The sequence below is a fragment of the Dermacentor andersoni genome, chromosome 5 (genome assembly GCF_023375885.2).
Source record: "Dermacentor andersoni chromosome 5, qqDerAnde1_hic_scaffold, whole genome shotgun sequence".
In the NCBI taxonomy this organism is placed as follows: Eukaryota; Metazoa; Arthropoda; class Arachnida; order Ixodida; family Ixodidae; genus Dermacentor; species Dermacentor andersoni.
In genome coordinates, this window is record NC_092818.1 from 193,263,617 (window position 1) to 193,277,612 (window position 13,996).

The 13,996-nt window shown below is 44.6% G+C and overlaps 1 protein-coding gene across 4 annotated transcripts in view; it reads left to right on the plus strand.

Moving 5' to 3' along the window:
- Dgk (diacyl glycerol kinase 1) overlaps positions 1–11,676 on the plus strand; it is a 563,049-nt gene extending 551,373 nt beyond the window's left edge. For 3 of the 4 annotated variants that reach the window (XM_050179474.3, XM_050179478.3, XM_055071476.2), the window contains 6 exons: positions 153–217; positions 477–567; positions 2,522–2,729; positions 6,349–6,469; positions 8,041–8,101; positions 9,156–11,676. In XM_050179474.3, coding sequence (XP_050035431.1) covers positions 153–217; positions 477–567; positions 2,522–2,729; positions 6,349–6,469; positions 8,041–8,101; positions 9,156–9,251 — 642 coding nt within the window. In that variant the 3' untranslated portion in view covers positions 9,252–11,676. The remainder of the gene's footprint in view (positions 1–152; positions 218–476; positions 568–2,521; positions 2,730–6,348; positions 6,470–8,040; positions 8,102–9,155) is intronic. The other variant, XM_055071477.2, reaches the window with a different exon arrangement.
- Positions 11,677–13,996: the final 2,320 nt, after the last annotated feature.

Consider the following 13,996-nt stretch of genomic DNA (forward strand, 5'->3'; position numbering starts at 1 on the left):
ATCACATACTAGTATTTCACTGAATCATACATTCACCGAACACCTACACAATACCATTACAGAAAGTCCACGCGTTTTCATAGAGTTTAACGCAACGAAATTAAGCAACCATTTAATTCCTTTTTCTTTCGCCCCGCTTTTCTTTTGTGCAGGACGCATCCATAGCGATCAAGTTTCATTTGGAAAGGGAAAAGCACCCTGAAAAGTTCAACAGCAGGTATGTTTCGTGAACTGTCTTATATTACGGAAGCCTTGACATTACTGCCACCAACTCACGCACACAGGCTTGTGATGGCTAACCACTGATAACTACAATAAATAAATAAATAAATAAATAAATAAATAAATAAATAAATAAATAAATCTCTTGCTTATGAAGCAAGAAGAAAGCTACAATAAATTGAAAATTAAGCGTACTGTGGCCGTTATTTTTGTAAGTTGGGTAACGACCTCGCTCTCTCTTTTGTTACCGACAGGATGAAGAACAAAATGTGGTATTTCGAATTCGCCACGTCTGAAACGTTCTTCGCAACATGTAAAAACCTCCACGACGACGTAGACATCATGGTGAGTCCACTTAAGATTCAGTGCAAGGAACAGTAACTAACGCTGAAACGCCATGATTGTTAAGTATTCCTAACGTAAATAGGTTATAAGCGCCATTATTGCGCTGCAACATAAGAGCAAAATCTTATTATTGTTTCTTTTTCTTGTGTCTGTGTGCGTGCGTGTGCCTGCGTGTGTTGAGGGGGAGAGGGGTCTGAAGTCCCAGGATTAAATTGTTATGCCCAAATTAAGGAAAGTTAGTGCTTTGGCGATCGTGTCCATGGTTAGACTTTCTCATGTAAAACGCACAAAGTGACGAAGGAAACTTCGCGCACCCACCGCGCTTGCTTAGCGGCTAAGGTTGCTCGTGCTTAGCAGCTAAGGCTACTAAACACGAGGTCGCGGGATCGAATCTCACCACGGCAGCCGCATTTTGATGGGGGCGAAATGCGAGAACTCCCATCTACTTAGATTTAGGTGCATGTTAAAGAACCCCAGATGGTCCATATGTCCGGAGTCCCCCACTACGGCATGCCTCATAATCAGATCGTGGTTTTGGCACGTAAATCCCCATAATGTAGTTTTTAATCTTCGCGTCTGTGCATGTCAATGCCGAATCTCTCGGCCGTTCTTTTGACTGATACGATTTCTAGAGAAACCTTTGCTTGTCATCACAATGTAATATTTATTTAGTTTTGGCTGCCTAAATGGTAATTGCAGGAGCCACTATAATGAAAGCTTGGAGGAGATTCTTTGGTCACGAAGAAACAGTTGAAGTGTTGGGTAAACATACAAGACTGACGAGACGCCCGTTTTTTTTTTTTTTTTTTTTCCGGGGGGGGGGGGGGGGGGGGGGGTAGAGGGGCTTTTGCATCGCAGTTAGTGTGTATTTTGTCCCCTTTGAGTTCCTTCTTTTCTAGCACTGTTTCTTCGCGTCTGAAATAATGCTTCAGCCCACCCAGATTGAACTAGTTTGTACACGAGTCAAACGCCATCCTCTCATCTCGTATGATTAGGGAAAAGTGTTTTTCGCTGCATGACTCGTTGAGCGGCGGGTTCCAGGAAGGAGCAGTGCGCCTTGATGCGTCAGTTTCTTGCCCAAACCCACCAATAAAACGCAAGCGCTGTGCCGGCACATTGTACGCGAACTGTTGCAGAAGCCGAGTGCATCAAGTCCACGTGCGGTGCTTCCCAGTTCGCTTACTCACGCGCAACAGTCCTTGAGGCCTGTTCATTCAGGCGGCAGCTGTCATTTGCGTTCGCACCTTCGCGTCGCTTCATCGTCAACTGCACAATCGACTCTGGCAGCGGGCTGCCGTAGGCTTCTTTTCAGGCAAGCACATCATCATACCGAAAAGCTTGTCTTGACACTTACAGCCCCTCAGTTATTTTATTACATAAGCGCATTTAATAATACCCACGCGTTAGCGCCTTGCTAGGGGGCAGGTGTGGTCGCACGTGAGCCGCATCGTCTGCGAGGCTGTTCCGTTCACTGCCACGTCTGCCACTCCGCAAGACGCTGACGCGCTAATATTGTCGAACAATTGGGCAGCTCTAGTTCGTATACAAAAGTAAATAACAATAGTGTCCGCCTTGCCCCGTAGTCAGCTCCATATTTTCCATGCTATAGTGCTAATTTTTCTGCTTCTTCTTAAGGGTTTGTCTTGAAGCCGAACTGCATCGTAACACAAAAAAGCAGTAATATAGTCTAGCAGCACACGCGCGCGGTTAAAAAGAGCCAAGAAAGGGTAGCGTCATCGAGAACAGGCTAGGATGCGGCCGCATTCAAAAGGTGGCGTAATGTACCAACTCCCGTGTAGTATGTACCGATGTGTCTGTGATCATTGAGGCACGTGTGCCACAAGCGGTCAAAATTAAAACGGAGCACTCCGCCGCGGTGTCCCTCTAAGCGCCGCTCTCTATAGCCTCGATTACTCCAAGGGAAGGGGGCGCACTGTTCTCTCTGCACACGCAGTGCGATGGCGTCTCGCTGGAACTGTCCAGCGGTCCGTCGCTGCAGGGCATCGCAGTGCTCAACATCCCCAGCATCTACGGCGGCTCCAACTTGTGGGGAGACAACGCCTCGTCACGTCGGCGCTCACGTTCCAAGCGACGCAAGAAACACGACCGGGACATCTCCACCAACAGCTTCAACTCGATCGACCTTAGCAGTGCCGTACAAGGTATCGCCGGCATTTTACCTGAAATCGACCGCGGGATGCTAACGTGTAGATAGTTTGTGCTCCATTTATTTGTACTTCGTAACAAACAAGCGGCAGTCGTACATCGATCGATGATCGATCACTTCGAGGTCATTGTTCTGTAACTTTGTAATGCAACAGAAGTGAATTTCAAGAAGGGACGCCGTGAAAGTCATTTTACGTGTCGTGTAGTGCCCGATGGCATATCGAAAAGACGCGGTCTCTCTAGTGAGGTGTCACGCTTGAAAGTACGTCGTCATCATCATCATCATCATCATCATCATGATCAGCCTGTTTTCTGTCCACTACAGGACGAAGGCCTCTCCCTGCGATCTCTAATTACCACTGTCCTGCGCCAACCGATTCCAACTCGCACCCGCACATTTCCTAATTTCGTCGCACCACCTAGTCTTCTGGCGTCCTCTACTGCGCTTCCCTTCTCTTGGTACCCATTCTGTCACCCTAATGGTCCAACGGTTATCTAATCTGCGCATTACAGGACCTGCCCAGCGCCATTTTTTTCTCTTATTGTCTATTATAATATCATCTATACCCGTTTGCTCTCTGATCCAACCCGCTCTCTTTCTGTCTCTTATAGTTATGCCTAGCATTCTTCGTTCCATCGCTCTTTGCGCAGTCCTTAACTTGTGCTCAAGCTTATTTGTCAGTCTCCAAGTCTCTGCGCCATATGTCAGCACCGGTAAAATGCACTGATTTTATACTTTCCTTTTCAATTATAACGGTAAGCTCCGAGTCAGGAACTCACGATGTCTGCCGTTTGCGATCCAACGCATTTTTATTCTTCTGCGAATTTCCTTCTCATGGTCAGGGTTCCCTGTGATTAGTTGACCTAGGTAAACGTACTTCTTCACAGACTCTAGAGGCTGACTTGGGATCTTGAACTCTTGTTCCCCTGCCCGGTTATTTATCATTATCTTTGTCTTCTGCATATTAATCTTCAACCCCACTCTTACACTCTCCCTATTAAGGTCCTCCATCATTTGTTGTAACTCGTCCGCAGTGTTGCTGAATCGAACAATGTCATCGGCAAACCGAAGGTTTCTGAGGTATTCACCGTCGATCATTACTCCTAAACCTTCCCAGTTTCATAGCTTGAATACTTCTTCCAAGCACGCAGTGAATAGCATTGGAGAGATTGTGTCTCCTTGTCTGACCCCTTTCTTCATAGGTATCTTCCTACTTTTCTTGTGTAGAATTAAAGTGGCTGTGAAATCTCTGTATATCTTTTCCACGGTACTTACGTAAACGGTCTGTACTCCTTGATTATGCAATGCCTCTATGACTGCTGGTATCTCTACTGAATCAAATTTTTTTTCGTAATCTATGACAGCTATATAGAGAGGCTTATTGTACTGTGCGAATTTCTCGATAACCTGATTAATTGCATGGATGTGATCCATCCTTTCCTGAATCCAGCCTGCTCCCTCGGTTGACTAAAGTCCACTTTTGCCCTTATTCCATTGAAGATTATTTTGGTAAATATTTTATGTGATACTGGGAGTAAGCTAATGGGCCTATCATTTTCAGTTCTTTAACGTCGCCCTTTTTGTGGATTAGTATAATGTTTGCATTCTTCCAGTTTTCTGGGGCCCTTGCAGTCGATAGACACTTCGTATAGAGAGCCGCCAGTTTTCCTAGCATTAAGTCTCCTCCATCTTTGATTAAATCGACTGCTATTTCATCCTCTCCTGCCGCTTTTTCCCGTTTCATGGCTTGAGGCCCGTCTGACGTCATCTGAAGCTATAGGAAGAGTTTCTGTATACTGTTCATTATTGTTTCGAACAGAGTACTCCTGAGTCCTCTCGGTGCTGTACAGGTCAGTATAGAATTCTTCCGCTGCTTTTATTATACCTTCGAGATTGCTGATGATATTACCCTGCTTATCTTTCAGTGCATACATCTTGGTTTGTCCTATGCCAAGTTTCCTTCTCACTGATTTCAGGCTGCGTCCATTATTTACAGCTTCTTCAGTCTTACGTCATAATTTCTAATATCCCTTATTTTCGCTTTGTTGATCAGTTTTAACATTTCCGCGAATTCTATCTTATCTCTTCAGTTGGACACTTTCATTCTTTGTCGTTTCTTTATTAGGTCCTTTGTTACTTGGGATAGCTTGCCTACTTGTTGCCTTGGTGTCTTACTCCCCACTTCAATTGCTGCCTCTGAAGCTAGCCTCGTTACGGTTTCATTCATTACGTCTATGTGATCATCATCATCTCTCTGTTCTAAGGCTGCATATTTGTTTGCAAGTACCATCCTAAATTTGACTGCTTTTATCCTTACTGCCTCTAAGTTGACCTGTTTTTTCTTGACCAATTTTACTCTTTCTCTGTTCAAATTGAGGTGAATCCTGGCCCTCACTAACCTATGATCACTTCACTTTACCCTACTTATCACTTCTAGACCCTGCACTATGCTGGCATCGGCAGAAAGTATGAAATTAATTTCATTGCTTGTTTCACCATTATGACTTTTCCAGGTCCATTTTCTTTTGCTACGTTTCCTGAAAAAGGTGTTCATTATTCTCAGCTTATTCCTTTCTGCAATTTCTACCAGCATCTCTCCTCTAGCGTTTCTAGAATCGACACCGTAGTTGCCAGTTGCCTCTTCACCCGCCTGCTTTTTCCCCACTTTTGCATTGAAGTCACCCATTACTACCGTATACCGTGTTTGCACTTTTCTCATCGCTAATTCAACATCTTCATAAAACTGATCTACTTCCTCATCGTCGAGACTGGACGTTGGAGCGTAGATTTACTACCTTTATTCTATACCTCTTGTTCAGTTTGATTACGACTACTGCTACTCTCTCGTTGATGCTGTAGAATTCATGAATGTTTCCCGCTATGTCCTTATGGATTAGGAATCCTACCCCGTATTGCTTCTGATCCAGGAGAACTCTATAGCAGAGGACATGGCCGTTATTCAGTAATGTGTAAGCCTCACCAGTTCGTCTAATCTCACTCAGGCCGATAATATCCCCAAAAATGTCTGATAGTTCTTCGAAGAGTCCCGCTAAGCTAGCCTCACTCGAGAGGGTCGGGTGTTAAATGTTGCAAGGGTCACTTTCCATTGGGTCAGTTTCCACGTCACGCATAAGCAAAAGTGTTCGCCAGAGTGAGCGACCGAGAATGCGACTCATTTTTGTGTATCCATGCTTCGCTCCCTGTCCTCTCGATCTTATCCGCCGCGTTACTCCGGTTCATCAGCGAGCGGCGGAAAACTGTCTCAGAATTACCATGCTTTCGTCATCTAAAGTTTATCAGCAGTGTGGCGTTATCGGGTCGCTAATGTACTCACCTATTTGGGCGCGCTCGAGTCTGCTCTTTCCGACAGCCTATTTTGCGTGCTTCAGCTTAACAGTCAATCTAGAGCTGTCGCTTGGCTTTTAAATAGCGACAAACTGTCGCAGCCTCTCTCTCTCTCTCTCTCTCTCTCTCTCTCTCGCTCGCTGTTTTGTTATCTAAATTTTGAAAGCAGCCTAGATAACTAGCGTGCACTGTCGATCGTATCACCGATGCCATGTGCTGTGATTCTGTGTGCGTTCCCTTTTTGCGACTGATGGCGTTTTTCTGCGCAGACATCGGCGACCGGCTGATTGAAGTGATCGGCCTGGAAAGCAGCATGCACATGGGTCAAGTCAAGGCTGGTCTCCGAGCTTCGGGTCGCAGACTGGCGCAGTGCTCCTCGGTGGTCATACGGTGAGCAGCTTCTTGTGGCCTTCGAGAACTCCGCCGCAATTTGTTTACGTTCAACGTGCCTAGCAGCGCAGACCACGGAGAAAGTGAGCGACAGAGGTGCTGCTCCGTCGTGTCCCATCGACAAGATTCACGTGTCCGAACATCTGCCCTGTTCGCCATGTTGAAAGTGAACTGATTAGCCCAGCTCAAAACCCTTTCACTTTATACCGTTGTCAATTATACGTTGCCGGCACAAAAAGGCAAAAATTACCTCATTGCCAGCGTTTTACCTTAATCAGCTAGTGCTATTGTTCTTGGCATCTATAACACATAATATTCTATGGGAATTTTAGGTAGTAGTGGAGCAGGTCACGCTACATTAAAAGTTGATCTCTTGCGTTTATGGGGCTAAGCGGACCTGTTTATTATATTGGTATACCGGCTGTTTAAGTGAACACTCTTAAAATATTTTAAAGGTTCCCTGTCTCAGATAGCACAATTCTAGTTCTTGAGCTGATCTACTCGAAGAGGCGGACATTACTTGCAGAAACAATTGAGATGCATATTGGACTAATTAACAAAAGTTCCCAAATTAACTTTCTCACTAATTACCTTACGGCCCATATTACAATTTACAATTGTAGAGTTCGCAAGGCGCATGCACTGGGAATGCATTCTCAGGATGACACCAGTTTCGAGATATTAATTCCCGTACTTTGTGGAGAAATGCATTGGCGTTCCAGTTACTTTCTTAACAAAACGTCGTTTTATTCATTCAAGCACGAAAGTAGCGGCAACACCAATGCATTTCTCCCTAAAGTTCGGGAATTCATATCTCGAAACTGGTGTCATCCTGAGAATTCGTTCCAAGTGGATCGGCCTTGCGCACTACACGGCTAGAATTTGTAAATTGCAATATGGGCCATAAGGTAATTCGTTGGGAAGGTAATTTGTTAATTGTTTAATTAGTCGAATATGCATTTCAATTTTTGTGCAAGTAATGTCCGCCTTTTCCAGTAGACCAAGTCATGAACTAGAATTGTGCTATCTGCCACAGGCAACCTTTAAGAATTTTGGAAGTGTTCGCTGAAGCACACTGTATGTGTGTTGGTATAGAACTGTCCCACGTCCCACACTGTTGTGTGCAAACTTGTGAAACAAACTATGACATGTGTATGCACCCCTTGGGTTCTTGTTTTTCTCATCTAATCATATAATACACTTTTTTTTAGTAATTTCGACATGCTGTCAGGTGGATTTCAACGTATATTTTTGGTAAAGCTTCCTAGTATACGTGGAGGATTTGCTCAGAACTCAGTTCCCAATCTCGTTCACTTCGTTTGTTTATTTTTGTAGCGCCAGCCCATTGTTTGGCTCGCCAATCATCAACCGGTAGCAGCAAAGCATGATTGCCATGCTGTACATAAAAATGGAATAGTTTGTTCTTAAGGAGTCTTATCTAATGCACGGAAAATGAAGTTTAGCTTTTCATGCTCTTTTCTTTATTTTGGTTATTTTTGTTCATGAATGTGTTGCTTTTATTGACTCTTCAGCGGTCACTGTGACACATGACTTTCATTATAAACTTGCAGGACAAGGAAAAGATTTCCGATGCAAATTGACGGTGAGCCTTGGGTACAGCCACCGTGCACGGTAAGAATAGACAAAACGAGATCACGAAAACAAATGGACAAGTCAAGATTGCCTGGCATGACTTAATTCTTTCGTTTTCCGATATCTTGAGTTAAAAAGAAAGAAGAAAGGGTAAATGAAAGGCAGGGTGGTTAACAAGGAATAAGTCTGGTTTACTAAACTGCACGTGGGGGGGGGGGGGGGGGGGGGGAAGCTATTATACAAGGTGACACAGCTAGCTTGTAGAAAACTAAGACAAAATCAAATCCTCCTATGCGGATGGAGCTAAAGGTGCTATTATACTATAGCAACATTCAGAGCGTATTTGTGTTCTGCTTAATGAAAGTATTAGCATGTATTAATTATTCATCGAATACCTTTTTAGGCACTGTAAGTACCTGAGCTTTAGAGCAGTGTTGTGAAACTGCCCACCCTTTGACGTTTAAAGGCTTGCATTTTTTACCACTTTGAGACAACTAGACGATATACCCTGGGGAATGATATCAGGAATGTGTGCGCTGCATGCATGCATGCGTGTGTTTGCGTGTGTGTCATAAGCGGAGTGCGTGCGTTCACTGCTTAAATTATCTTTAATCATCTTAATTTAACTGAGGTTGTGGATTACCGCTAGATAATTTTAAAGAGGTACCTGTATTACTTTTTTGACGTCCTATTCTTGGTTTCCAAAGAAGGTCCTACGCCTTTAAGGGAAGTGTACTGGCAGGCGTCAGACTGCCCAAAATAATTTACTTCGACACTCGTATCTACGGACCAGTTTTGGATTCGGTACACAGGAGAGGGACGCGTCATGACATTACGATACACGCGGCGCGGTTGCCCAGCGGCTATAGCGTTGCGCTGCTGAGGTCGCGGCTTCGATACCGGCCGCCCGGGCCGCATTTTGATGGGCGCGAAGTGCAAGAATGCCGGCATATTTATATTCCAATACATTCATATATAAGTATCTTCCTTTTACGTGCTAAAAATTGTGTGCTAGAGTTTCTGAAACTTCTAAAATATATGCGACAGTATTCCTTCAGAGTGCTCCGCACTCTTGTGTGTTTGCTTTTCGCAGATACAGATAACCCACAAGAACCAGATGCCCATGCTCATGGCGCCAGCCCCGACAAGCAAGTCCAGGTTCCCCTTCTTCTCCTTCAGGAAGTCGTGATTCTCGCCCGGAGACGGGAGCGCCATCTTCCGCGGCTTTCCTCCACTGCTTTCGCTCTCGGCAGCTGCTCATTGGCGTCGTTGTTGCTGCTGCTCGTGACTGGAGCAGAGGTTCGCGCGTTACGTGTCGTGCCACTCTTGTGCACCTACATCGGCTCCCGAGCCGTTGTCGGTTACAGAGACTGCATTTAGTTGACGCGTTATCTTGTTAACTTATTTATACCTTGTACATACATCTGTATAGACATTGCCCATTCGTCGGCGCTTTACCTTCTTGACCAGGGTCCTAGCGGCGTTCCATGTGCACTCGCTGGCTGCTGCTTGATGCGTGTTCGCCTGTGAACGTGTGGGCACGTGCTTTTATGCGTGTTAAAACGATTTGCTCTCAAGAGCGATGTGGAACTGTGCGCGCGTTTGTCGAGTTCCGTTGCGCTATTTGAGCGAGAAAACGTTTGTTGAGTTTTGTTATGACTGCGCCTGAACGGAAGACCAGATGTGTACAGACTGCTAAACGTTACAGAGCAAATCACTAAAGCTTACTTTTCGTGGATAAAAGCGCCACGCTTCGCTTCTTTTTACTGCACCATGAGCCGCTTGATAGCAACGCCTGTTCATTATTTAATCCATTGAAGTCTCAGAAATGTGAATATAAAACATTCGAGTTGCTTCGCGCGCGTTCGATGATATTTATTTTGTATTCTATAAATGTATATGACTTATTATTAACCCTTACACCTTAGAACTACAGAAAGCTGAGCTAGTTGGTAAGGATTCATTGTGCAAAAAGGTGAGGCGTGCAGACAGGACACAAGAGAAGTGGACAACATGTGTTGTCCACTTCTCTTCTCTTGTGTCCTGTCTGCACGCCTCACTTTTTTGCATAATGAACCCTTACACGTTTTAACGTTACCGCTTATATTCTCTTTAGTATGCACAAAAATGTTCCCGTACGATTGCTCTGTAAACTGCATATATACAATATGTGCTTTCTTTAACGTAAGCAAACTAGCGAAATATTTTTTCTCGTACAATTTTATGCGTGATGTAAGTGGCGCCCAAACTGCACTAAGGAGCTGAAGGTGGAAAAATAATTGTCGATAAGTATGTACGTTATGATTTGGATTGGCTTTAGAATGAAAACAATCCAGGAAGTGTCGTGCATATATTCACCTTTTAAGCGCTCTTCAACTTCATAACAGTGCGGTGACTCTGCAGGTGCAACAGTTTGAGCTATGTGACATCCGAAATCGCGCGTTATGTCGTTATTATTACGACGCGGTGTGCATCGCCCAGTGATCTCGGCATATACAGTGGTAGCCACGGCTTCTGGGCAGACGAGTCTAATATTTCTTTCCTTGAGCCGCTAGCTGAAGCGCATCCCGAAGCCCAGTTTTTTGCTGTGGGCAAGCTTTTTTGTTGTGTAATGCGCGAGTAGTCGAAAGCGTACTCCGAAACGCCCCTTGCCCTTGGTCATGGCCCACAGAGAAAACTGTACACGCGCCAGAGGGTTCCCATGAACCGGCTGTGGCGCCATCTTCGGTTATCTTCGGTTATCTTCGGTTCATTTTGGGCACCACCAACTGAAAGAACATTTCTGTCTGTTGTAGCATATCCGATTCTCCTCGCGAATGATTGTGCTTTCTTCAGTGTGCTACGATCGTGTCCTTAGCGGACCAGTTTGTGAATCTCAGCTTTTGCATCCTCCACCGTTGTGTATGGTCACCTTCTGGACACCACCGACCAACATCTATGACCCTACCCACTTTATCATTCTTAAAATTTTTCCATCGCATCTAAAGGAAGAAAAATAGGAGAAGACTAAGAATCTAGGTACTTTCGATAGCTTTGAAAATGGTGACTCCACGTATCTCTAAAATTAGTGTGGTGAAAATAAACGTAGAGCCGCTCTCATGAGCCCCTAAGCAGGAAAAAAATGATTTTTTTTCTTTTTCATTCGTGTGATTCGGTCCCTGGTAAAGCTTCATTATGCATAGTATGTCCACCTTGATGTACACACTACCTTGGATGTTTGAAATGCAAGGCTTTCTAAAGCTGGCTTCTTTATATATCGTGCCTTAGTGAAAGCGTGTACAAAACTTTTTAAACGTCTCTTTCTTTGTGTTGCTAAGCCCTACGTTCTCATGTGAACGTTCATATCTCAGAATAATTTGTTTCCGGTTAGCTCTTAAAGCGATTGATCTTTAGACGTGGTTGCGACGTCCTTTATTTTATTCCTTTTGTAAACGTTCTCCGTGGTCTTAACTTAGGGGGCAAGTACAATATTGTTGGTGCTGAGTTCTAGCCTGTTGCTGACACTAGAAGCCGTCCTAGGTATCTAAGGATTGAGATACAGATTGCGGGAAGCAATCTGTTGACATTCACGAGATACTCATCTCTTCTAAATGGCCTTTATTTTGCCTTGCACGGGAGTATATATATAGCATGCTATTGGTAGACTTAATCTCGGATAAAAGCAGCGTCTCATCTTGCAGACGATTGCTTTCACTCATCAAAAATAGGAAGACGGAATAGAAAGCTGACATTCACAAAGTACTGCTCTGCGGGGTGGCGTGGTAGATGCGAGTGAAGTCCGCAATATATGAACGGCGATTTTGCGTGACGTCTCTTTCGCTGCAGCTTTGCACGTCCGCATGGTTTGCACCCGTTACTGTACATACAGCAATGAACATTTCTCACGTGAGAGACACGTGTATATTCTATAGGTTCTTCTAGCCACACTAAGTGCATAATGTAATGACCACATTTTGCTCGGTAGCGAAGGCTAAGTAGCCTCGAAAGCTCCACCGTGGTCTCCAACGACCAGCCTGATACGTTTCTTACTGGCTGCGCAGCGTTTTGCTGTGTGTGTGTGTTTTTTTGTTTCCGCCTGCTTTGCACTACTGTTGAAAATCCACATGTTTAGGACCCAGGAACGCGGGACATCGCAGTACATGATCGCTTACCTGTACTTTAGCGCGCTTTCACATTTGAATGAAGCGTAATGGTCGAATGAAAGCAGAGCAGGGAAGCGATAGTGCAAACTCGGAAAGGGCAAAGTACTGCCTGATGCAGCTAAAACACTGGCACCGTAATTATGTGCACCCACGGCAAAATTTATTTCGCACAGGCTTTCGTATAACCTGCTTCACTTTTGTTTCTGTCAGCTTCGCTGTTTGTATTGCAATAAGAGTGGTACCACCTGCGTAGCATTTATCCGCGGCAACAGGCTGGTCATAGCACATGTTTTACGGCATCGGGGTCGGGGAGAGAGGTTCTTGCGGTATTTCTAATACCCCAAAGTGGTCCATATTAAATGGCGAAAACTTGCTTGCTTGTGCCATACCTGAGCCCACGAGATGGTGAAAGGAATTCCGCGAACAGTTGAGGCTTTTTGACCCGCTCTAGTTATATATTTACATGAAATTCAGTTCTGGGGTCTTACGTACCAAAACCGCGATATGAGGCAAGCCGTAGTGGAAGATTCCGGTTTAATTTTGAGCAGCTGTTGCTCTTTAGTCTGCACCTAAATTTAAGTAAACGAGCACTTTTGCATTTCGCTTCTATCGAAATGCAGCCGCTGTTACCCGTGAACCCATGAACCCATGAACTCGAGTTCACCAGCGCAATGCCGTAGCCACCAGGCTACTACGGCCGGTTTGTCCTAGTTTCGACATCAATGGCACGGTGAGTATTTCCTTGCCAGGGTGCACACGTTGTGGGGCTGCAAATAAGAAAAAGAGCACATGAAAACTGAAATCCTAACGCATGCGTTGGTTCTAGTTCTACTCCCAACTGCAAGTAGTTTAGTACGAACACAGGTTTAGAAAGGTACCCACAAAGAGACGTGGCCACAAAGCCGCCTATGCGATGTCCCACGACCTGCGGCGGCAAGCGAGGTTTCTGCTGATGTACGAAGGCACCGCACCCTTAGTACTTGCTGGCTTGTGTAGCCATTGCTCCACAAGGGAGCCAGCTGAGGTGCGCACTTGCTGGTGAGAGAAGGCGTGGCGTGTTTTTAATGACTGCGTTGTTAACTTATTTACATACGAAGTGCTGTTCATGTGCATGTTTGCGGAGAAAAAAAATATGTTTATATATATACATAGCATTTCTATCGTGTAAAATATATTTAACTTGATTCAAGCGCTAGTGAGAACAGACCGCACGATGAAAGCTTAAACAGCGATGATAAATAACTAATCATATCATGTACGTAGAAAAAAATATAAATAGATATAGTTTTGCATAAGTCCGTCATTTTTCACGTTGTGTCAAGGAGTGTGGTATATATGTCTCCGAGCTGCGACAACGCGCAACTTTCTTCTGTCTTTTCTTCTTATTTCAATTTTTACTTTTATGTTAATGCAATGAACCCCGTGCCCCACTATTATCTCCAGCAAGGTAAATACGGTCAACTGCTTACTTAAATGTCGTTATGTAGTCACACTGCGAACCCTGTGAATGTATGATCCCATTGTTGATGGAAGGCCAGACTAGGTCTCAACACATGGGTTCCCTAGGATCTCTTTCAAACGGCAACCGTAAAAAGCCCGTACCTCTAGTTCAGAGGTACCCTGTAACGTTTGTTGTAAATGTATGAAGTACAGAAAGCCATTTACCGTGTGTATTATGGAATAGCCATCAGAAAGAAATACAATTTATGCACACGTGTGTTTCATTCGCCCTGTATCTCATTCGCTGTGTATCACATTCGCGTGTGGCATCCACATTAATTGGTACAAAAGC